Genomic DNA, 21918 nt, shown 5'->3' on the forward strand with positions numbered 1-21918 from the left:
GTTAGAGTTAGAGTTCTGGGAGAACACCAGAATCCGGCGTCTTTTTCTTTCCTACGGCCGTGAACGCAGCACGCCCCCGTCCGTCCCCGCACCGTCCCGCTGCAGGACAGTCCGTGAACCCGGGAGGGGGGGGGGAGAGCAACGCCGACAGAACTCAGGATTTACTCTCTGCCATTTTGAAGAGAACCGGCCGAGGAAACGCGCTATGATCCGGATCAGGGAACTCCTCCGGAGAGTCTGTGAGTGCCTCTTTGCTCTGCTCCGCTTCGTAGAGCGGGGGGGGGGGGGGTTCGAGTCCCGCCAGCACCGACTTTAAACCACGCATCTCTGGTGTTTACCAGGTCTGGGGTCAGTCGCAGCTCGGGTTTAAGTGAATGGCGCATGTTGCGCTGAATTAACGCAGAGACAACTTTTTCCCAGAGCCCGCATCAAAACAAAGAGCTGAACCAGAAACGGGCCTGCGTTCCGGGCCCGGGGGGGCCGGGGCGGGGGGGGCCTGCGGGGGGGCGACAGCACCGGTGCTGTAGTCTTCCTCCGGTTACTACGAGCAAAAACAAAAACACAAGTTGAACTCGTGTTTTTGTTTCCTTTACCGACCCCACGCGTTAAGAATGCGCGTCAACACAACAGCGGCGCGTTTGTTGTTTGTTTGTTTGTTTGTTTGATGTTTCCGATGGGATGAGCTGAAGTTCGCCTTGAAGTAACAACAAATGCTAAAACACACACAGACCGGAGAACGGCGATAAAGCCAAAAGAGGGCTCGGAACGGGGAAATAGGCTGATTTAGAAATGACCGGAAAAAGTTTTGAGCGTGAGGCGGAAGCAGCAGAAAGACCGAACTGAACCGACCCGAACCGAACCGAGCGCAGATCCAATGTGGGGATGACAACTGGTGATACGTGTGAAATGGTTTAAACAACTTTCACACCTGCCTTTTTAAAAAGCGTCTTTCTTTTGAAAACAACAAAATCAAATGTCTGCATGTTATTGTTTAGCAGCATGCAGATGAGAAGTCATTACGGACATACTGATGGTGGTGCTGAACCTCCGAGGTCCAGAGTCCAGACCACCCCCGGTTCTTCTAATGGCATCGGAGTTGCATCTATAATGCACCTGTAGGTCCGGTTCTATAATGCACCTGTAGGTCCTGTTCTATAATGCGCCTTTAGGTCAGGTTCTATAATGCACCTGTAGGTCAGGTACTATAATGCACCTGTAGGTCAGGTACTATAATGCACCTGTAGGTCAGGTTCTATAATGCACCTGTAGGTCCGGTTCTATAATGCACCTGTAGGTCAGGTTCTATAATGCACCTGTAGGTCCGGTTCTATAATGCACCTTTAGGTCAGGTTCTATAATGCACCTGTAGGTCCGGTTCTATAATGCACCTTTAGGTCCGGTTCTATAATGCACCTTTAGGTCCGGTTCTATAATGCACCTTTAGGTCAGGTTCTATAATGCACCTGTAGGTCTGGTTCTATAATGCACCTTTAGGTCCGGTTCTATAATGCACCTGTAGGTCCGGTTCTATAATGCACCTGTAGGTCCGGTACTATAATGCACCTGTAGGTCCGGTTCTATAATGCACCTGTAGGTCCGGTTCTATAATGCACCTTTAGGTCCGGTTCTATAATGCACCTGTAGGTCTGGTTCTATAATGCACCTTTAGGTCCGGTTCTATAATGCACCTTTATGTCCGGTTCTATAATGCACCTGTAGGTCCGGTTCTATAATGCACCTGTAGGTCCGGTTCTATAATGCACCTGTAGGTCCGGTTCTATAATGCACCTTTAGGTCCGGTACTATAATGCACCTGTAGGTCCGGTTCTATAATGCACCTGTAGGTCCGGTTCTATAATGCACCTTTAGGTCCGGTTCTATAATGCACCTGTAGGTCTGGTTCTATAATGCACCTTTAGGTCCGGTTCTATAATGCACCTTTAGGTCCGGTTCTATAATGCACCTTTAGGTCCGGTTCTATAATGCACCTTTATGTCCGGTACTATAATGCACCTGTAGGTCTGGTTCTATAATGCACCTTTAGGTCTGGTTCTATAATGCACCTTTAGGTCCGGTTCTATAATGCACCTGTAGGTCCGGTTCTATAATGCACCTTTAGGTCCGGTTCTATAATGCACCTGTAGGTCAGGTTCTATAATGCACCTTTAGGTCCGGTTCTATAATGCACCTGTAGGTCCGGTTCTATAATGCACCTTTAGGTCCGGTTCTATAATGCACCTTTAGGTCCGGTTCTATAATGCACCTTTAGGTCCGGTTCTATAATGCACCTTTACTGAGATCTTGCAGACAAACAAACAGAGCTTCGGGGACTGGCTGCAGCTTCGTCCATTATATTGGACTGATTGAGACATAAATGCTACAATGGTCCCTGCATGACCTTTGATCTACAATCCAGACCGTTATGGACCCCTTCCTTTCCTAGCTGACACTTTCTTCCTCAAATTGTGGCCCTCAAGTGGTTTCCCACCGTCTCAGCATTATGCGTCTTGTCCTGAGGTTATACTTAAACATTTGAACCCAACACTGACTACTAGGAGGCTTTCCTCCACTGTATTCTGATATTATTTGTTTTTATTCATCTTTAATCTTAATTCAAAATTCCAACAAGTCCCTTGAATAAACTGCAGTAGTGGAAAAGTTAATTCTGCTGCTTTTTTATTTATTTCTGGTGTGGATAAAGGTTTAGTTTGTGTATTTACACACCTCTCTTTGGACAACAGTCTCCTCTACAGCCTCTACGTGTGGAAATGTTTTTGAAGCTCCAGCGGGAACCTTTTTTTTCTTTTTTTTTCTTTTTAAATATCAGGAAGCGCCCGTCCACAAAGTTCAAGCTTGTGTGAACTCAGCAGTTTTATTCTTGGACTGCGCCAGTTTCCCCCTCCGTCGTCACATGTCAGGCTACGACTGGAAAGGACTTCCTGTTGTAAAGACGCTTGTCCTCGTTGTAAGTCAGTCCAGTAACACCGCAGGCATGACAGACATTTCAATAAGAGTCACGTTTGACGCTCCGTTTGTTCTTCGTCAACATTTAAAGCGTAGAAGTTTTGTTTACCATCAGGGGCACGCCTGAGATTCTGCCTCGCTGTTCTGCACTTCAACACCAAAGCCTTCGCGTAGAATTAAAAGAGACTGGAGATTTGCTCTCGAGAAATCCGCTGCTTGTTGTTGCAAAAACTGTAAATGTGGCCCATTTAGATTATTATCATTTTTTATAAAAATGTCTTTTAAGATAATATTTGTTGTCGGTTCACACAAATATGGCAAATATAGCTGGCTGCTATTTCCTGTGTGCGGCGCTGCCTGTCCCAGAGGAATGTGTGGAATGTGTTCTTTTGTCCTCTGTAGATTCTCTCCTTTCTGCTTGTGCTGCTTGCTCGAGTCCAGAGAGACAGCCGCCTGGAAACGAGTCTGAGAGCTCGCCCGTCACCCCGCGGAGAACTCGTCCTCCCTTCCGCACATCTCTTTGAACCAGGCGGGGGGGAGGGGGGGGGGGGCGTGGAAGGACAGACGGATGAACTTGCTGCAAACGTCCTCTCATTAGAAAGATGTTCTGCAGTGTTTGACTGAAGACGTCCATCCAGTGCCCCCCCCCCCCACACACACTTTATTTATAGCTACAGGAACTCACCACTGGATGTCTCTTCATCCAAAGTCACGCCTGTGATCTTGAAGGGCCGTAATTGAAGCTTCCCGCGTTCAATTGTTCTTTTCAACATTTCCATGGCGAGGTGAGGCTTTGACGTTTTGAAAGGCCTCGGAGCTGCCAAGCGCATCAAGAGAAAGACCGACCGGCTGGCAGGAGAGTGAAATGCATGAATATTCCCACGGTGCCGTAACGTTTAACGCCGACGTTGAAACGTGTGTCGCAGGTGTGACGTCTGAGAGCAGCCGTTTACAGCTCTGCTTCTCTATACACCTCCCTTCACACATTTGGAGACGGCTTGCTAGTGAATGGTTAAACCATCAAAATAAAATGCAACGTTTTAATCGCAACGGTGCTTTTGAATCTCCAAAATTCTTCTCCGGGTATTTTAGAATCCATCAGGAATAATAAATAATTCATTGCTGCCAGGAGGATAAAGGCTGTACGTGATTATAGCTGGTTTTCACGTCACGTTCAAAGCAATCGAAGGCGCGTCTCTAACAGACGTGAAGAAGACGTTGGTCGATACGCTTGCATGAAGGCTTAAATTCAATCAACAAAAGCTCTAACGTGAGGCGAGATCCTGCTGCTTCTCTGTCTCGGTTCGTTTTACTGCATAATTACACACGAATGCTTCCGAGGTCAGAAGCTTTGTGTCTTCATTATTCCCCCCCCCCGAAGGACAAATTGACTTGTTCAAGCTTTCAAACGGGTCTTCAGAAGGACATTATGGCACGGAAGATCCCGACTCTGCTTTTTAATGTTTATTTAGTTCTCTTTTTGGTCTCTTGCAGGACACGGGACCTTTTTACAAGAAGGCGATTTCTTCTCTGAACATCAGTCCTCTTCAGCCATGTGCTCCACAAATTATTCCAACTGGGTCACATTTGAAGATGACGGGGCATCCTTCTCTTCCCCTCAGAAGCCCCAACAGTCACCGGGGCTTCTAAGAGCATCGGTGCCACGGCCAAACGGTCTGAAATTAGGGCTTCCTCCCATTCGAGACACTTCCTGGAGCTTCAGCAGGTCCCTGGAATCCCCTCAAAGCCACTCGAGTCTTAATGACAGCCCCCGCGTTCCTTGTAACACGCCCTTTTGCACTCCTGTGAGCGGGGCTCCCAGCAGTGCATCCCCATTTCATTCAAGCACGTGGGAAGAGAACAACTTCTTCCGGAGTTATTCCACCACGTCTACCGTCTCCGCTCCCTCTCCGGCACCGGAGGCGCTCACTCAGACCTCAGACGGACCAAGCCCATTCCCTTCTATCAAGGAGAACTCAGGACACTACAACCCTTTCTGGGACGGGTCGAGATACGGCGCCGATGTGGACAGTTCCTCCTCGGACTCCGAATCGGACAATGGCCTCCCACGTTTTTTTATCCGGACCAAAGATGGAAGCGAGCCTCCACGCTACCAGTTCCAGAACTCCTCCTCCTACATTTGCCACAAATTAGAGGAGCTACAAGCAGATACTGATCATGAGGCGGAGGCAGAGAATGATGCGGGGGGGCGGCTGAGTTGCAAAAATGAGGTTTTAAGTGAGGGCTCATCTCAATTTGTTCCTCGCGTTCTGTTTCGGAGTCAGAAGAGAGACGGCTGGTCTGTCATGGTCAGGATTCCCGAAAAAAAGAACCGCATGTCATCTCGACAGTGGGGGCCGATCTATCTCCGCTTGCTGCAGGGAGGCGTGCTGCAGATGTACTATGAGAAAGGGCTGGAGAAGCCGTACAAGGAATTCCAACTCCTCCCTCAGTGCCGGATCTCGGAGCTGAAACTGGAAAGCTACGGCGAGCCCCGCAAAGTGCTCGCGCTCAAGGTGGAGCATTTCTCATACACTGAAAAGAAACGCTTCCACCCTAAGTTGGAGGTCAGTCACGACGCAGAGGTCGAGCAGCTGCTCAAGTTCGGCTCGACGGCGCACGACGACATGGAGGACCTGGCGATCTCCATGGAAGAGGAAATCTTCAAGCTTCGCGTCCCGCACCAGCCCAGGAGGCACTATGAGGAGCAGGAGCTTTCGCTGCAGGTCACTGATCACATCTGGGTGCAACTGGATACGTGTGGAAGAGTTATGGCGCGGGCAGCCTTCACGCAGATGCACTGTCTGGCGTTTCTGAACGGGCGAGCGGATTGTTTTCTTGCCCTGAACGATCTCGGGCTGCTCCGCCTCAACCCCAGCTACTCGTCGAAGGAAGGCGGCGAACTCTGGATGGAGATCACCGACTGCTATTTCCATCACTGCGCGAACGAGACGGAGTTCCGCAGGTCCCGGCTGATCAAGTTCTCCCCTCCGGACGCCTGCAGGGTGGAGCTGATGCGCTACAAGACGGCGGTCCTGGGTTGCACGGAGATCCCGTTCTCAATCAAAGCCGTGGTCGCGGTTCAAGGCGCCTATGTGGAGCTCCAGGCCTTTCTTAACATGTCGGCCACCTTCCTTTCCATCATGTCCGACACGTACCCGCTGTGCGAGAAAGTGGTGATCCGCGTGCCTGTGCCGGGCAACTGGGTGAAAGCGGCGCCGACAGTGTCGCTGCTGCGGCAGAGGTCGCTGAAGGCCCGCATGAACAGGAATGCCTGCTTGGGCGCCGTCGGCGCCGCGGGCTCTCAGCCCGCCATGCAGGTGACAATCGGCACCATCAAGTACGAGAATGCGTATTCGGCCATCGTGTGGAGGATTGACAGGCTGCCCGCAAAGAATATGGGTAACGTCACAACCAAAATAAGCCTCGCTTCATATGTGTGAAGTATTTCCTCAGTTCAGTCGGAGTCGAATTAAAAGCAACGCGCTTTGTCTTTTTTGCAGTAGTGGATCAGCCGCATTCCTTTTCCTGCAAACTGGAGCTGGGATCTGATCAGGAAATCCCGAGTGACTGGTACCCGTTCGTCACTATGGAGTGTGAGATTATGGGAGCGGTTGTGTCGCAGACGAGGGTGAAGTCGCTGGGCACGGCCGACGACATCCAGCCGCAGAAACACACCACCAGCTGGACACGCTATCACTGTCAGGTAAGAGGATTGAACAAGTGGAATAATGCCTTGTTCAGTGTGCACAAACACAAAAACAAAAGCATCTGCATTTCATAGAACAACTGTTTTTTCCTTTTTTTTTTTTTTTTTTAGGTGGAAGTGGAGAAGAAGTGGATTGAAACAGAGTCTCAGAGGCAATCCGGCTGCATGACGCAGTGATGATGATGATGATGATGATGATGAAGCTCTGAGAAGGACACGAGCGCTTTGGGCCAAAATATGTGCCAAATGTTCCTGATGGTGAAACAAAAATCTCATGGAAAAAAAAAAATGGGGGTGTTGTGGGACTTTCTGCTTCTCTTTGGTGTCGACTCTAATTACATGGAGGTTAGCTGATTGTGTGTCCTTTAAATTAGACTGGATAAGTCTAGACCGAAACACTTTAACGTGGTCCATTTCGACTAGCACTTTACATTTAATAGATTAATTGTTTATGTACTGTGTATAAACTTTTTATTGCATCATCTGCACTGGCCTCTGGAATGACTGACATCGTTTTTTATAAATGCCTTATTAAATGTACGGCCGGATGGGCTAATGGAGATAAACAGCTTAGGTAAGGAGCAATATTTACTGCGTTTGAGGAAAGCTAATGGCGAGCAGATGTGTCAGGTCGCGCCCTTCTGTTTCCCAGCAGTGTTTTCCCAGTTCAAACTACCAGACTGCTTCATTTAAGGATGAAAAGCAGCAAAAAAAAAGGGACTATAGGAAATCTGCAGCAACAGAAACATGCTCATATGGAGTCCCAATTACATCAAGTAAATTGCAACAGTTTGCTTGACCTGACTCAGCTCGTGCTAATTAGCATCCATTGATAGCAATGAAACACAACAGAGGCTTATTTTATTGCCATAGCAACGGATGCTAATCCTGAAATGCCACCAACATTTGAATGCAACTGAAATGTAATACTTTTGTTGCTTACCATGAACTGACTTTATGTTCTGGAGGAGTGTAATTTTATTGAAATAAATATATTTTATTGATCTTTCTACCATTGGGTTGTAAATAAATGGGATAAAAAAAATAATGCATCAGGTTATGTACCCGACCCTCTTTGAATATTCTGTATATCATCGAGAGTAACGATTTAATCAATCCTGTATGTCTTCCACAGTTTATATGCCATGTTAAAATCTCCAAATCTGTTTCATATGAAAGTTTTCCATTAAAAGACAAACTGTTGGAGGCTACCAATCAGGCTGAGGTTCTCCTTGGGGGCGACCAGGTGGGATAGGATTAGAAATTAGACAATGAGAGGGACAGTGAAGGTTAGACATTTTGGAGATAAAGTCACAGAGGACAGACTTTGATTGTTTGGACATGTCCAGAGGAGAGACAGGGACTATATCGGTAGAAGGATGCTGAGGATGGAGCTGCCAGGGAACAGGGCTAGAGGTCGACCCAGGAGAAGATACATGGACGTAGTGAGGGAGGACATGAGAGTGGCTGGTGTTGGGGAGGACGATGCAAAGGACAGGGTGAAGTGGAGAATGTTGGTTTGCTGTGGCGACCCCTCCCGGGAAAAGCAGAAAGATTAGTTTCCCCCCCCCCCCCCCCCCCCACAGTAAAGTAAAACTTTTAAACACTTTACTGTATATGTCAAAACAGCTCAGCTGATCTCTGAGACGCTCAGCGGTGAGTAAAGTCACGCAGCTCAAAAAGTGACATGAGTTGTATGAAAGCATCTTTTTTTAAAGTGCTACCTGCTGCTTCTAACGTGCCACTTCTCTCCTGTGGTGATGAGCTGCAAACAAACAACCAACCTGAGACGAGACTCAGCTTCTGGAAGAAAACCTGTCATTGTTTCACTGGTTCATTATGGTCTTTTAGTTGTGGGGGGGGGGGGGGGGGGACATGCCTTTTATTAAACACATGGACAAGATCTTCCTCACTGCAGCTGTTCTGATACAAATGAGGGTTTAATGCAAGTGCCTCCAGCGGTGTCAAATATGGCTTGAAAGTCAAACATAGCAGGGTGCTTTTATTTTGCATATGGGCTCACCTATTAATTAAACCTGTATTAGTGTGTGTGGGGGGGGTCTCCCAGTGTTTGTGTTACAGAACTCAAATTGACATGAGTAACTTGAACAGAGTGAATTTTATTCCAGAGTGTTTTCTGTCTGATTTGAGTCTTGCTGGTTCTACACAAGATGAAAGAAGTCACGATGCTGAGGAGCTCTGGAGTGACGAGCCAGCTATGCATTGGGATGTTTCTTACGTTGCTGCCTTCTCATCTTCATCAGAGGAAGTCAAGCTACGATGTCGAAGGACCGTCGGCATTGCTGAACAGTGATACCTCGACATATGAGCGCTTTGACATACGAATGTTCCGAGACACGGAGCAAACCTGCGTCGATATTTACCCTCGCCGAAGGGGAGGCAAGGGTATTGCAATTGGGCGCGTTTGTCTGTTTGTCTGTTTGTCTGTCCTAGCGCATAACTCAAAAACTAGTAAGCCAATCGACTTGAAATTTTTACACAAGCAAGGTTCTCTCCGTGGCTCGGTCTTCCCCGAGAATGGTGTTGATCCGGATCTGGATCCAGATTCTAGAATTATTTTTACATGAACAGGAATTGTGCCTGTGCTGTAACATGGGAGTGTCACTTTAAGAGGGAGGGACACGAATGGCATGATGGGAAAAAGAGTCCAGAAGGAGTCTTGTAGTACGTTCCGGAGCAGCAAGCTAGAGCAGGTTTGGCCCCTCTGATCCGGAAGCCCTGTTTACTGTCTCACAAGATCGAATAGTCTATTGGAGGCGAGGGTCTGCAATCTCTGATTGTCTTTTTAGTTTGCTTTGAGACACGAACATTTTTCAGATGCTGGCACTGGATGGCCCGAGCGCTCTCCAGCGGGCCTCCCGTGTTATGTTTCCATTATTTACTTGATTCTGGCTGTATCTGTGAGTATTCCTTATAAGTGATGGGATCAGAGAAAGCGAGTAAGGATGGCAGGGGAGATCGGATCGGGACATCCCATAATATCACATATAGCCTTCTGTTTTGGCACAGATTCACTTCACTTGATATGCTAAAGAAAATATGTCCACCTTTTTTCACAACTCCAACTTTTACATTCACACATATTCTCAGGAACAAAACACAAAACACAAATACTTGTAGGTTCAGTGGTATAACTTTAATGTGTCATCACTGATACAGGTAATTGACAAAGAACTAATGGCTCTGACAGCAGCTGGGGTGGGAGGGTGTGGCTAGGGGCGGGGCTTTGGGACGTCACATGCTTGAAGGTGCTGCCCAATCACGCCTGATGACTGTCAGCTGTGTGTTCCTACTGCCACCGTCTCCTTACCTTGTTGAAGCTGGACTGCAGTTGTCTTTGACGAGTTGAAGTCATGTTGACCAACGCAGGCCCGGTGGTGAGAAAAGATGCTTTTAAATTAGCTTCACCAGAGGTTAACTAGTCGCTCTAGTTTAGCTCCAGGTTGACTAGAAGCGGGGCTTCTGTTTGTTTGTCATATGTGAAGTCGTTTGATAAGCGTGCACATTCTTGTTTAAATATAAACTGTTTATTCTCCTGTACAAATGATTCTGTGTTCTCAAAGTGGAAGTTTTAGCTAGAAAGTTGAAGACTATTGAAATGAGGAGTACTGGTAGGTTTGATCCTCCCAAAGCAGCTTCTGCCTTAACGGACTTTGTAAATGATGCCAGGCCAAGCTCTATTTGTCCATCATTGATGATGTCATCGAGAGTATGAGGGAGCTGTTTCTGGATGAAGGCCTTGAAGACCGTGTTCTGGATGATTTAAGACACGTGAGTTACTTTTGATATCACCTTTCATTCATACAGAGCAATAATAAAAATGCACATTGACTCAAGACAGTCGTGTCTCTGTGTTCCAGCTTTGGGAATCAAAGATGATGCAGTCCAAAGCAATGGAAGACTTCGGGAAAAGCAACATGAACTCTTCAAACTTCGTGCTGCAACTTCCCGCCAGCTACAGTCAGACTGACCAGGAGGTCACAGGTACGGCTGTGTGGAGTAGGAACTGCATCGGAGAACACGACGGCGTGTGTGTGACTGTGATGTCCAGTAGCACTGCCTTACCACTCGGGTTATAAATTACTTAAGCAGAAGCAGTGATTCAGTCACGACTTCTTATTTTGAATTTGTATAATCGTGTTTTTTTTCTTTCCATTTCAGCCTCTGTTGTTGTTCCTGCAGGTCAGAACAGATTCCCAGGGCTCAAGGTAAGGGTTGACCGTTTGTCGTGTCCCTGACCTCGCATTGCTTTTTTACTCGAAACAGCTTTCACAGTACTGAACTGTTTTTCAATGTCTACAAAATCATTTCAGGCAGTGAAATGCCCAACACGAAAGATTTAGAATTCATTCTTCGGAAATTCAGTTTGATGATTTGCTTTGTGGTTCAGCAGTGAAAATGTCAACATTACGTGACCTCCACTGGTGTAACGCACAGGTGGGCAATCTCCTTGACTCGCGGGCCACAATTGGTTTTAAAATTTGACAGGGGGGCCGGGCCAGGAAAAGGTGAAGTGTTTGTTTGAACTAATATAGATGACTTGTAAATGCCGTTATGAAAGGATTTGGCCTTTTACAGGTAGCAAAGCATGAATATGCAAGGCTCGTTGTACAAATAACAGGGACAAGGTAAAACTAAAGAGGTTTAATAATAGTAACATTTAATTCAATGATAATTTGGACAAATTCGGAAGGCCGGATTAAAGACTAACGGGCCGCAAATGGCCCGCGGGCCTTGGTTTGCCCATGCCTGGTGTAACAGGACGGGTCTTTTCATTGTGGTGTTCACTGTTTATCTCAATGAAGGGCAAACGCTAAACAAACGAGCCAGCATTTGTGTGCTTGTCTTGCATCTTTGACTCATGGAAAATGGCAGCAAACACTATCAAGTGTTGCATTTTGTTGGTCCATTAAATATGAATCCATCATTCGTTGCAGAATAACTCGGAAACGCTCGCTACTTTCTCTCTCCCTGCTGGGTTAGCTTACCCTGTGCAGATACCAGCTGGAGTCACTCTGCAAACGGCTTCTGGTAAACGCCTGCTTTGGGCCTTTCTGCATTTTCATCATGTACTAACAGGTTAAAATAACTCTCTCTCTCTCTCTCTCTCTCTCTCAGGTCAGCTATACAAGGTCAATGTTCCTGTTGTGGTTAGTCAGACTGCAGCGTGTCAGCAACCTGTGTCCCAGCACGCACACAACGTCACTGAGTGGAAAGAAACACGTGCGTCTCAGTCAGCTGCGATCCCATCGAGCACCAATCATCAGCCCCAAGAGGCGGAGCCATCATCTGTTCCATCCGCGACAGAGCCCGCACACAGAAAGACCGGTTTCCCCCCCAGCCATGAGGGCAGCCTCCCCCAGCAGCCGCACGCTCCTGCACCGGAGACCTCGCAGCTCCAGGGCGGCCGCTCTCCAGAACAGCAGGTCACGCTGGAAGACAGCGAGCAGAGTCCACAACCCCAACCCGTGGACCTCGAGCTGACCGCCACCCCCCACAGGCGGTTATTAGACTTCCAGATAGACGCCGAGGAGGCTTTGACACAGACGACAGAGTTCAAGACCAGTGACATTGATGATATTCTCAAAAAAGTGATTGAGGAAGAGCGAGAGAAAGCAGGAAGGGTGAGGACTCTCGGGTCTGCGAATACTAATAGACATTCTGGGCTGGTCCGTAAAGAATATTCCTCCTCCAGGAACATGTAAACAGAAAGGCCAGATGTTTGAGATGCAAATACGGATTTAGAAATTAATACTTCCTAAGTTTTGGAACATTAACTAATTACCTTTTTTCTTTGCTCGGAGTTACATGAGACAATATCTGTCATATCTGTAAAATATGTTGCGTCGCTGGAAACGGTTAGCTTAGCACAACGGTGATTAAATAGAAAACACAAAAAAAAGGCAGCAGAATCTATCCTGAGTTGTATGCCTCAGTTTGTTTAAGGTAGGGGTAAGATAAGCAGCCTTAGCTTTGTATTTGAGAGACCTCTAACGCGTTGCTTTACTTGCTCTTGGCAGCCGATCCATGCCCTTTATTATCTTTATAAAGCTGCACCCAGCTGGTGTTGAGGAATTGATTGGTGTATACAGGGCATAATGAAGGCTTCTGCGTTGTATTTTAAACGCTAATGCAGCTACTGTACATGAGAAACTCCTGCCTGATCATGGGTTGATTCAAATGGAAACGCTCTCGGTACTGATTGACTTCTGGCCTTTCTTTATGCAATCCCTGCTAAGTTGGACCTGGACTACAGCTACGGTGAGCTGTTGGACATCGTTCAGCTGGACGGTCCTGCAGGCAGCTCCGACTTTGAGGAGGAAGAGTTAAATCCTGTGGAAGAGAACGACTTTCTGGGTCTCATTAATGCAGAGGCCATAAAAGCCCTGCAGGAAGGCGATGGGAGCAGTGATGGCGACAGCGTCTCTTCCAGCAGCGACGGCGAGGCAGTGGATGAACTCGCTGACGTGGAGGAAGAGGTGAGAGATTTGTGCAAGTTTATTTAAAACGCAAAACTCCAGCTGATGGGTGTTACGTTTGTTGTTGATATATATTTCACTGAGTTTAATGTTTGTAGCCATCGTCTACTTTATTTGTTGTGGAAAGTCATTTCACCACAAGAATGTTTCTAAAGTCATGTAACCATTTGAGGATCAGTTGTTGAAGTTTCTCTTGCACGTTTGTGAATCCCCATGAGTACGAGGACCACGTGACATTTCTGCGTCCCTAACCATTTGTGACAAAATGTCTTGGTGTTGCTAAACGTCAGAATTTTCACATGTGAGGTGCAGTTCATAGATAAACCTGCAGGTGGCGATGTTCCCTCGAATGAGCTGATTGCACTACTGTGCTGGGAGATGGCTCAAAGCTGTGGCACTGGTGAAGGACCGAGTGGAGGTCAGGCATGTTGCTGATTTAACCGTTTGTCCCGAAATCAGGATCCACTGAATTCAGGCGATGACGTGATTGAGCAGGAAATCCCGGATCTCTTTGACACTGACAATGTTATTGTTTGCCAGTATGACAAGGTACGTATATACTATATTTTAACAGAGCTCGATGCTGAATAACGACTGTATATGATGTATTACTACTTATTGCAGATTCACCGCAGTAAGAACCGCTGGAAGTTTCATTTGAAAGATGGAGTGATGTGTTACGGAGGCAGGGACTACGTGTTCTCCAAAGCTGTCGGAGAAGCCGAGTGGTAAGGAGCATCTGATTATAATGAAAGAAGAAGAACCTGATGGGGCAGAATCAGATTGATTTCTTACAGCGTTGCTTTGAATTTCATTCTGCCGAGACAAACGGCGTGCGTTTATGTTGTATATTTATTTAAAAATGTTTTCACTTTACTTATTATTGGAACAAAACATAGTTTGACCTTGCTGAGTCCTGTCGCGATGCTTTGAAGGCTCCGTGTGCTGTTGGCTTTTCAAACATTGAAATATCTTGCCCTTAATCACAATTCAAAAATGCTGAACTGCAAACAGGTGTGCTGCAGCCAGCAAGCCTTTTATTTTCCATGCATACCTGCTTAAAGTTTTTTTTATTTCATGTCATGTATGAGAGACCTTTTTATAGTCGGTAACTTCCAGTGTACAAGTTTCCTTGAACACACAAAGTTAGTAAATGTCAGCATGGAAGCAAATACTTTGTGTTGTGGTTTGAATAGATGCTAAAGTCGTGACTCGGATTATTCAAACACTTGTCTCTATTGAATTCAGTGGGAAGCTATTTATGGGGAGATATGGTTGGTGTACTGGTTCGTTCGGATGTGGTTGTATTATATCTTTTAAAAGGAACCGCTGGTGTCTGTGGGAGTTGTGCATCTAAAAGAGGGAGCGATTCTTCCAGGGGTTCTATAGCTTCTTTTCCCGGGGGAGTATTGGGTGCTTCGCCCGCGCCGTCTCGCAGCACACTCTGCGGTGCTGGAGGAATTTCTTCTGATGGGCAGATCAGAAGAAATTCTGTGGTGACCCTCGGTCTGAGGCTTGGTGGGAGCGGAAATGGTGTCCAGATTTACAGCTTCTTCTGCAGACTTTGCACTTGATCCTGACAGAGGTAGGGTGTGTTGATGGTGAAGATATGCAGTAGGTAGACCAAGACCTTTCATTAGCCCTTTTCAAACAGTGTGAAGAGCGTGTTCAAGAACAGGGTGAGGAGGATCTTGGAATGAGACACGGTTGCAGGGCTGCAGAGATGGCGAAGGAGATTTGAGCCATCCATAAGAAGTCGGTGAAAATAAGCACAGCCATGCGCTTGGCGATTTTGGTGTCTCCGCGACACGTAGCATGCTCTACTCTGGGTTGTGAACGCTCAGATATATAGAGGTCAGGGCGTCGATGTCCATTGGTAGACAGATGCTCACTTTGCTGTAACTGCTGACCCCCACTAGAGGGAGCAGGGCAGCCAGCAGAGGGAAGCCCCAGCCTGCCCCCATTATGTCTGCTACGTGATGCATCTGCACCTTGTTGACGTGCATGACATTTGTGATGGTGTGGCAGCGTTCAAGGCTAATTAGTCGGTGTATATACCGACAGCTCATTGGCAAACGGTCAAGAACCCTGCTACACCACATCCAGGCCCCGTCTGCCGGACCGTGGCGTGGTCGTAGTACTCGTGACGAGAGCGGTGGTCCATACAGCTGATGAGCATCAGGTAGAGCCCCATGCACAGGTCAGCGATGGCCAGGTTGCACATGAGAAATCAGAGACGGCGACGATCCAAGTGAGACGGCGCAGGCAGGGGAAACCCAGCAAGTATTCACAAGGGTTAAACTCGTCTGGCTTTGGAGTGCACTTCAAAGGGGTTGCTCGCACACTCAAATTCCAGGGGCAGTTACTTGTAATAGATAATGGGAGGATGACGAATCATCTAAAAGTTGGTCTAACAACGCAGGTGGATGTTTAAACGTGTCACAGTGTAAACACACATTTCTGATTGAACTCCTTTGTTCAGTTCGGGTGCTGTTTAATCTAGATGAACCTCGCTGTGTGCTTTTCGGCTCTTTGCTGGATTACCGTATGTTTCACTTTGGCTGAGATCACATAACATTGTGAAGTTCCTTCAGGCGCTCTCCCTGTAAATAGAAAAAGGGACAAAGTTAGACGCCACAGAATGTCCGACCGTCAAATCGGTGTTCAGCACGGTCTGCTCTGTTGGGGGTTTATTCAGACCGGCCGACACTGCCCTGATGTTTATACAATAGCCTGATACACTTTGTTTTGAATATTAATCTTCCTTCACTGACCCTGTTCAAATGGAGGCATCTTAACACGGCTGACTTTAACAGGCAGAAAATCTGTGATTGCCCTGTTGCATGTAAATAAACTTTGAAAAATAAGCATGAAGTTTGCTGCTTTTTGATTTCACCCTCTTTTCTGTGGAACATCAAATTTGTTACAATAGGCGAGAACTTCCATATATGTATATTCTTTTCTCCATCTGGTCACCCCTACAATTTACAGTCAATATTTGATATATTTTGTGAGATAAAAATAAAGGCTTCGTAGCAGTCAGACGCTCTTTTCTGTTAATTAGCTGACGATGTGCGTCGCTCCTCTCAGAGCTTTTTCACCAAACGCAGTAAGAGTGAACAAAAGCCAAACTTTGAGCTGATCAACTCCAGACTCAACCACTGAGTCCTTTCACGTTCTGTCACATGATCAGCCATTAATACGGAAATATTGATTATAGCGGCTTTGTTCGCCGCTCATCTTTGTCTTCTCGTGAATTAGTCACTCACAGAAAGTTTGGGCCTGTAGTTCCTTCGTTGTTTAGTCTTACATGACGTTTGTTGACTCGTACGTTGAGTTTTTAGGAAGCCTTAAAGCTGAACTACACACTATTGAGGCCTGTCATTTTACACAATTCATATTGTCAATGTGCTTACAGGGTGTTGAGCTTGCTTCCATTAAATGCGTGGGACTTGATTCCACTGAAGCCGTTTCTAACCAGGTTCCTGTCGAGGACACGCCGTTATTCATTCTCGTTTTCTGTAAAAAAAAAAAAAAAATACCGGTTGCCAAGGTCGGACAAGCGAACATACGATTACATAAGAATATCGAGACACACCAAAATACATTTTCAACAAGTGGTGGCAAATTGTTGCTCCTGTCTCTTCTGATGGGGGAAGAGGAGCCAATGGGAGCCAGGCTCCTGTACTCACATGTCAACATGCTCCTGCGTGATACCCTGGAAAGAATTGGGAGGGATGAAATCGATTCCCATGTTATCTGTCATTTCTCTACACACAGAGGAGATGACAGTAACCTGGGCTGAGGCTAAATGATCACTTTGACAAAATGATGTATAGCGATAAAAAAACAAAACATGCAGTTTGATGACATGTGACCCACTGGGGGAGGCTTGGGAGCAACAGTGTGACATTAACAGATTAAAAACTGTGTGCAGAATAAACAACCAGGGTCCCCCTTGTTCTATGTCTTAATTTGAAAGAAAATACATGACTCACATAATATTTGACACCAAGGAAGAGATGGTTGAGAAGTCTTGGAAATGCATCACCCCGGTGTTTGAGATGCTCCTGAGAAGACCAGCATCAATGAATGATGACTATCAACTCACAAGAACAAATCTTGAACGTGCAAACAAGATATCAGGTTGTCTCAGTTGGTACGAGACATTTCAGGGAAATATTACAGGTCAAACAACAATTTACTGCTTGATCCCAACCTTGAAGCAATGAATGCTAAATAAGCAAAAAGCCTTTCAGAGAAGAACCTTTTTTTCCCTTTGGACGTGACGCTGTTTGAAGATGCATCGCAAACAGTAGCAGGTGGTTGCCATGGTAAAATGACCAGTACTGCAGGTAAGGATGTACTAAATAAAACCCATCCAGAGAAATGACTTGTGCGGCTGCACCTATAATTGACCTCTAGCCCTGTTCCCTGGCAGTTCCATCCTCAGCATGCTTCTACCGATATAGTCCCTGTCTCTCCTCTGGACATGTCCAAACCATCAAAGTCTGTCCTCTGATCTTATCTCCAAAATTTCTAAACTTCACTGTCCCTCTTGTCTCATTTCTAATCCTATCCAACCTGGTCACCGGCAAGGAGAACCTCAGCATCTTCACTTCTAGCTCTGCCTCCTGCCTTTTCCTCAGAATTTGGTATTTAGTACCAACTGGAAAAAAATGGGAAACTGTACTACAAACTTATTATAAACTGCTGTGACAAAGTATTATTTAATAATAAATGTTTACCAGATTAATTGCAAGTATTTAAATTTTTGGAAGGTTTAGGATGTCCACAGTATTTAGAATCAAATAAAATAACATGCAAGTTTAAATACTTGCCTCCTGAGGAATGAGAATGAATCGCAGTGACTACAAAATCCTTGGGTCAGACAAGTTTAAAAAAGGTGATTTACAGATATTCCAGCCTGGGCAGGTCAGTGAAAGCCCCTTTTCAATAACCCCCAGACTGTTGATGTTCTGCAATGAACTGCAGGAAAAAAAAAATAGCAATCACACTTTTTCTGTCAACGAAAAGCAGGAAGGCCCATTCACAAATCAGCTGCTCTGTAGTTGAGGGGCTAATCCCCTGAAACTGAAAATAAAGTGTCAAAGACGTATGGAGCTGTGAATTTGACACTTGGTGGAAGTGTCACTTACATTTGAGCCAGGCTGCAGAGGGAAAGGAAGGCGTGTCTCCGGATCTGTGTGATGCAGTCGCTCTGGGAAATCTCACTGTGGTAAAAAGAAAAAGGAAGCAGTTTAACGGGAGCCACTAGACTACTTATTCTAGAAATGTCCCTCACATCAGTTAATGAATGTGGGATTTAATCACACACATGCTTTTCTTCCTTTCCGTACTTTTTAGAAATAGGACAAAGCTGATAGTTGATTGATAATTGGGATGCAGCTCATGAGGGACATAGTATTTATTTTAATATCAATGATTGATATTTCTAGGGCACCACACACACACACACACGCACACACGCACGCTGTCTAAACATAAATCACTGATGCATCTGGGTCAAGGAGACTGAGGGTGGATGTTTGATAAGGAGGACTAAACAAAGTCAACAAGACCCCTTTATTTGTCCTTGGGTGTTTTTGCTTCCTTTTCCTTCAGCCTCATCTTTCGCTCTCACTGAAAGAACGGAGAAAACCTTTAAATACCTCCATCTCTAACGCTTGAATGTAGTTTTTTAATGCCTTTTACGGGGTTTAGTGTCCTAATCTCTGCATACGGCTGATGAAAAGCTTCTTCGCCTCATCGAGACGCGGCCTTGCTGTGATTTCCAGTCTGTGTCATCGCCGGCGCACAGATCAGGCTTTGATGAAAGGTCGTCGCTTTAAAGACAGCGGCATAATGTATTTTTTTTGTTTTAACCATTGAGGACATAATGCACCTATCACATGCGAGTACTGTAAAGTCTCTGGGACTGATGAGGCCTGTCCCTGAGGAGCAGAGATCAAAGTCAGACACACTCAGCATGTTCAGTTTGAAATTGATTTCACCACAGCCCCACTCATCAAGCCACTCGTGTGACGGCCCAGGCTGACGCTGCAGCTTTAGGATGGAGTGTTTACTGTAAACGCATGACAGACTTTGATTTAGGCAAATCAAAGAACTGATGTCTTCTCTTGTCTGACTGGCTTTGGCACGACACATCATCCAGTTGTAATGTCAGCTAATTGTAGCATGTTTTGATGTCGATATTTCTTTTACCTTCGGTTGTTTTTTGTTTTCTATTCCTAAATGGACATGCGACGTGTGAATGATCTGCAGTCTGGTCCCATAAGTACCTGAAGCACACAATACATTAGTGATAACACTAGTGTAAATGTTTAGTCATAATCAGTTAAATGTGCGTGGAAGGGGGGGGGGGGGGGGGGGGGGGCGGGCAATGGAATAAAAATGATTTATATTCAGCTGGGTGTCGCTGCTGCACCGGAAAGCGTCGGCGCTGCAGCGGCAGACGGCCAGACAGGTGAACGCCCCGCGGGAGCGCGCGCTCTGGACACCGGACAGCACGACCAGGAGCCAGGCCATGGATTTGCTAATGGATTTGCAACAAAAAAAAAGATTTGCAAACAAAAGTAATGTTTATAGATAATAATGGTCTTGTTTTCAAATATTTTTTAAAATTGCAAATCCATTACTCTTGTTTGCAAATCTTTTCTTTGGTTGCAAATCCTTTTTTTGTTTGCATTTACAGCAGTTTGCAGCGCCTCCGTGTCATCGTGTCCATCCTGAGCTGAATCACCTCGGCTGTCTCTGACCTCTTTCATGGCGCTGTCGCCTCGCTCCTCCACTGTGACCCATGTCGACAGAGTAGCATCACCTTCTCCTCACCGCTCTTGTATAACAAGCAGACACACACACATACACACACACACACACACACACAGCTCCCTGGAAAGGTGAATGTGTGAGGCTTGACCTCCTTTTCACCTTTGAACTCTTTCAAAATGCAGTTACACATATTTTAATGTTAGTATTAAGTATTATTAACATTATGACAGAGTGCGTGTGCATCATGTGTCCATAGTATTTCTTTTTGTGGGGTCATTTGTCGTATTGGGATTGATTTCCCTCTCTTGGTGGTCATTTTGTGTGTCGGTGGGTCCTCTGTGTTTTTAGTTTGTTTCTGTGATTACTGTGAGCTTGGTTTTCTTCTGTTTGTAGTTGGGTTGCCTTCATTCATTGTTCTGTTTCTCTGGGTGGTCATTTTGGAGTCACAAATCGTTTTGATGCAGTCTCCTTTAGTCCTCTCACACTACAGCCTCAGTCCCACAAAGCTGCACAACAAGTTACCTGAAAAACACTAAAGCCTTGTTTTTATTCTAGAATGTTATTCTAAGGCCATGCCCATACTTCAGATGGGCCTCTCTTCCATATTTCTCTAATAATTTTGTGCTTAAGTAAACCGAATTTACATCTATGGAATGTGAGCGTGGGTTCAAACATATTTCTTTGTCTTCAATTAGGTGACCAGAGACCGGCGTCCTTCAGACCTGTGCAGACGTGGCAAAAAGGCAGTAGGTGTGATCACACTCTGCACCATCACCTCCACCTACTTTATCGCTGTGTGTTGTCAAGGCTTCCTTTTTTAGGCACAATATGCATCTTTGGGGGGGGGGGGGGGGGCTGTTGGCCTGTCAGCATCCTACTAGTTATCGGAGGACGAATCATTGGTCGAGGGATGCAGTACCACCAAAGGCAAAATGACATGTCGCAATATGACAACATGCTAAAACAATTCCGCATATCCAGCGAGAAAAAAAAAAGGGAGAACACAATATAAAAGAACTGCCGCCGACAGGAAACACATCGTACACACCGCAGCAGACACACACACGGGTTGAGCCCACAGTCGTAGCTCAAAGTGTTGGAAGCAGCAATTGGTGTCAAATACATTCACTTCCTATTTCTACACACAAAATTTCAATTCCTGGGAGTTCAAGAGTGAGCACACATCTGTGTGGCATTTTCTGGTAATTGGAAACCGGGACGCTGAGTTTGCTCTGAGAGCCCCTTTGCTTTATTCTTCATCGTAGCTGCAGCTCAGCAGCAAAACAAGAAGTGAACCTGTTTCAAACCACGCGCAGTCTCCCTCTCTGACCAACAGACAAATACACCATCTCTTATATCTGATGCACTCTTCCTTTTTATTGGCAGTTACTCATTTCCTTTAAGGATTGCGTTAATTTATATTGTCTAATAGTTGGAGTCTAGCTCTGTCAGTAAAACACTCATTTTTCAGCTTTGGATATTTTGCTGTTTAATGGGCCTTGATTCCTTGTTGCTTTAAAGAGATTATGTACACATAATGTATACAAGGGCTGACATAGATTTTGAAAAGTTTAACTATTTAACAATTTAAAGTGTAAGTTAGTTTAATTGACATGCCTACAGCTCGCTTTGGCTTCATCTTTGTAATCTGGAAAGTGTTTAACTGATTATACTACAAGGTTAAAACCTGCTTCTTTTCTATTGGTCATTTATCTTCAGGACAAAGTCGACATGACTTGGACGGAGATGCAAGGCCAGATCGTCAGCATGTAGCTCGGTGTGAGAAAGCTTGTTTAATTGAGAAATCCCCCAGATTATATAGTTATACAGCATAAATCCTAATATCACCACATTGACTATTGCACATAATAACTGAGTGCAATAAAACAAAACTTTATTGATTTTTTATAAATATGCACTGATACTGAAATTGATGGTTAAAAACACACTTCA

At 45.7% G+C, this 21918-nt stretch overlaps 2 protein-coding genes and 1 pseudogene across 2 annotated transcripts; 2 read left to right on the top strand and 1 right to left on the bottom strand.

The window, feature by feature from the left end:
* The first annotated feature begins 129 nt into the window (after positions 1-129).
* On the top strand, positions 130-8039 carry ston1 (stonin 1). Its single transcript, XM_068741199.1, has 4 exons — positions 130-239; positions 4459-6366; positions 6468-6670; positions 6785-8039. The coding sequence occupies exons 2-4, from the start codon at positions 4518-4520 to the stop codon at positions 6848-6850; spliced, it is 2118 nt and encodes a 705-aa protein (XP_068597300.1). The 5' UTR covers positions 130-239; positions 4459-4517; the 3' UTR covers positions 6851-8039.
* A 2008-nt stretch (positions 8040-10047) lies between these two features.
* On the top strand, positions 10048-13905 carry gtf2a1l (general transcription factor IIA, 1-like). The gene is made up of 9 exons (XM_068741599.1): positions 10048-10071; positions 10364-10465; positions 10555-10678; positions 10856-10902; positions 11632-11725; positions 11813-12318; positions 12934-13173; positions 13633-13722; positions 13798-13905. Exons 1-9 carry the CDS (start codon positions 10048-10050, stop codon positions 13903-13905), a joined length of 1335 nt encoding a protein of 444 aa, XP_068597700.1.
* Positions 13906-14809: 904 nt separating this feature from the next.
* LOC137896070 (lutropin-choriogonadotropic hormone receptor-like) lies at positions 14810-19995 on the bottom strand (annotated as a pseudogene).
* Between the last annotated feature and the right edge of the window lie 1923 nt (positions 19996-21918).

Source organism: Brachionichthys hirsutus, chromosome 7, assembly GCF_040956055.1.
Source record: "Brachionichthys hirsutus isolate HB-005 chromosome 7, CSIRO-AGI_Bhir_v1, whole genome shotgun sequence".
In the NCBI taxonomy this organism is placed as follows: Eukaryota; Metazoa; Chordata; class Actinopteri; order Lophiiformes; family Brachionichthyidae; genus Brachionichthys; species Brachionichthys hirsutus.

Excerpts from the sequence above, each read along its gene's own strand:
- ston1 (XM_068741199.1), top strand. The coding sequence starts at position 4,518 with ATGTGCTCCACAAATTATTCCAACTGGGTCACATTTGAAGATGACGGG. Across the intron at positions 6,367-6,467 it reads GCTGCCCGCAAAGAATATGG|TAGTGGATCAGCCGCATTCC; the intron begins GTAACGTCACAA and ends TCTTTTTTGCAG. Across the intron at positions 6,671-6,784 it reads GGACACGCTATCACTGTCAG|GTGGAAGTGGAGAAGAAGTG; the intron begins GTAAGAGGATTG and ends TTTTTTTTTTAG.
- gtf2a1l (XM_068741599.1), top strand. The coding sequence starts at position 10,048 with ATGTTGACCAACGCAGGCCCGGTG. Across the intron at positions 10,679-10,855 it reads GACTGACCAGGAGGTCACAG|CCTCTGTTGTTGTTCCTGCA; the intron begins GTACGGCTGTGT and ends TTTCCATTTCAG. Across the intron at positions 12,319-12,933 it reads AGCGAGAGAAAGCAGGAAGG|TTGGACCTGGACTACAGCTA; the intron begins GTGAGGACTCTC and ends ATCCCTGCTAAG.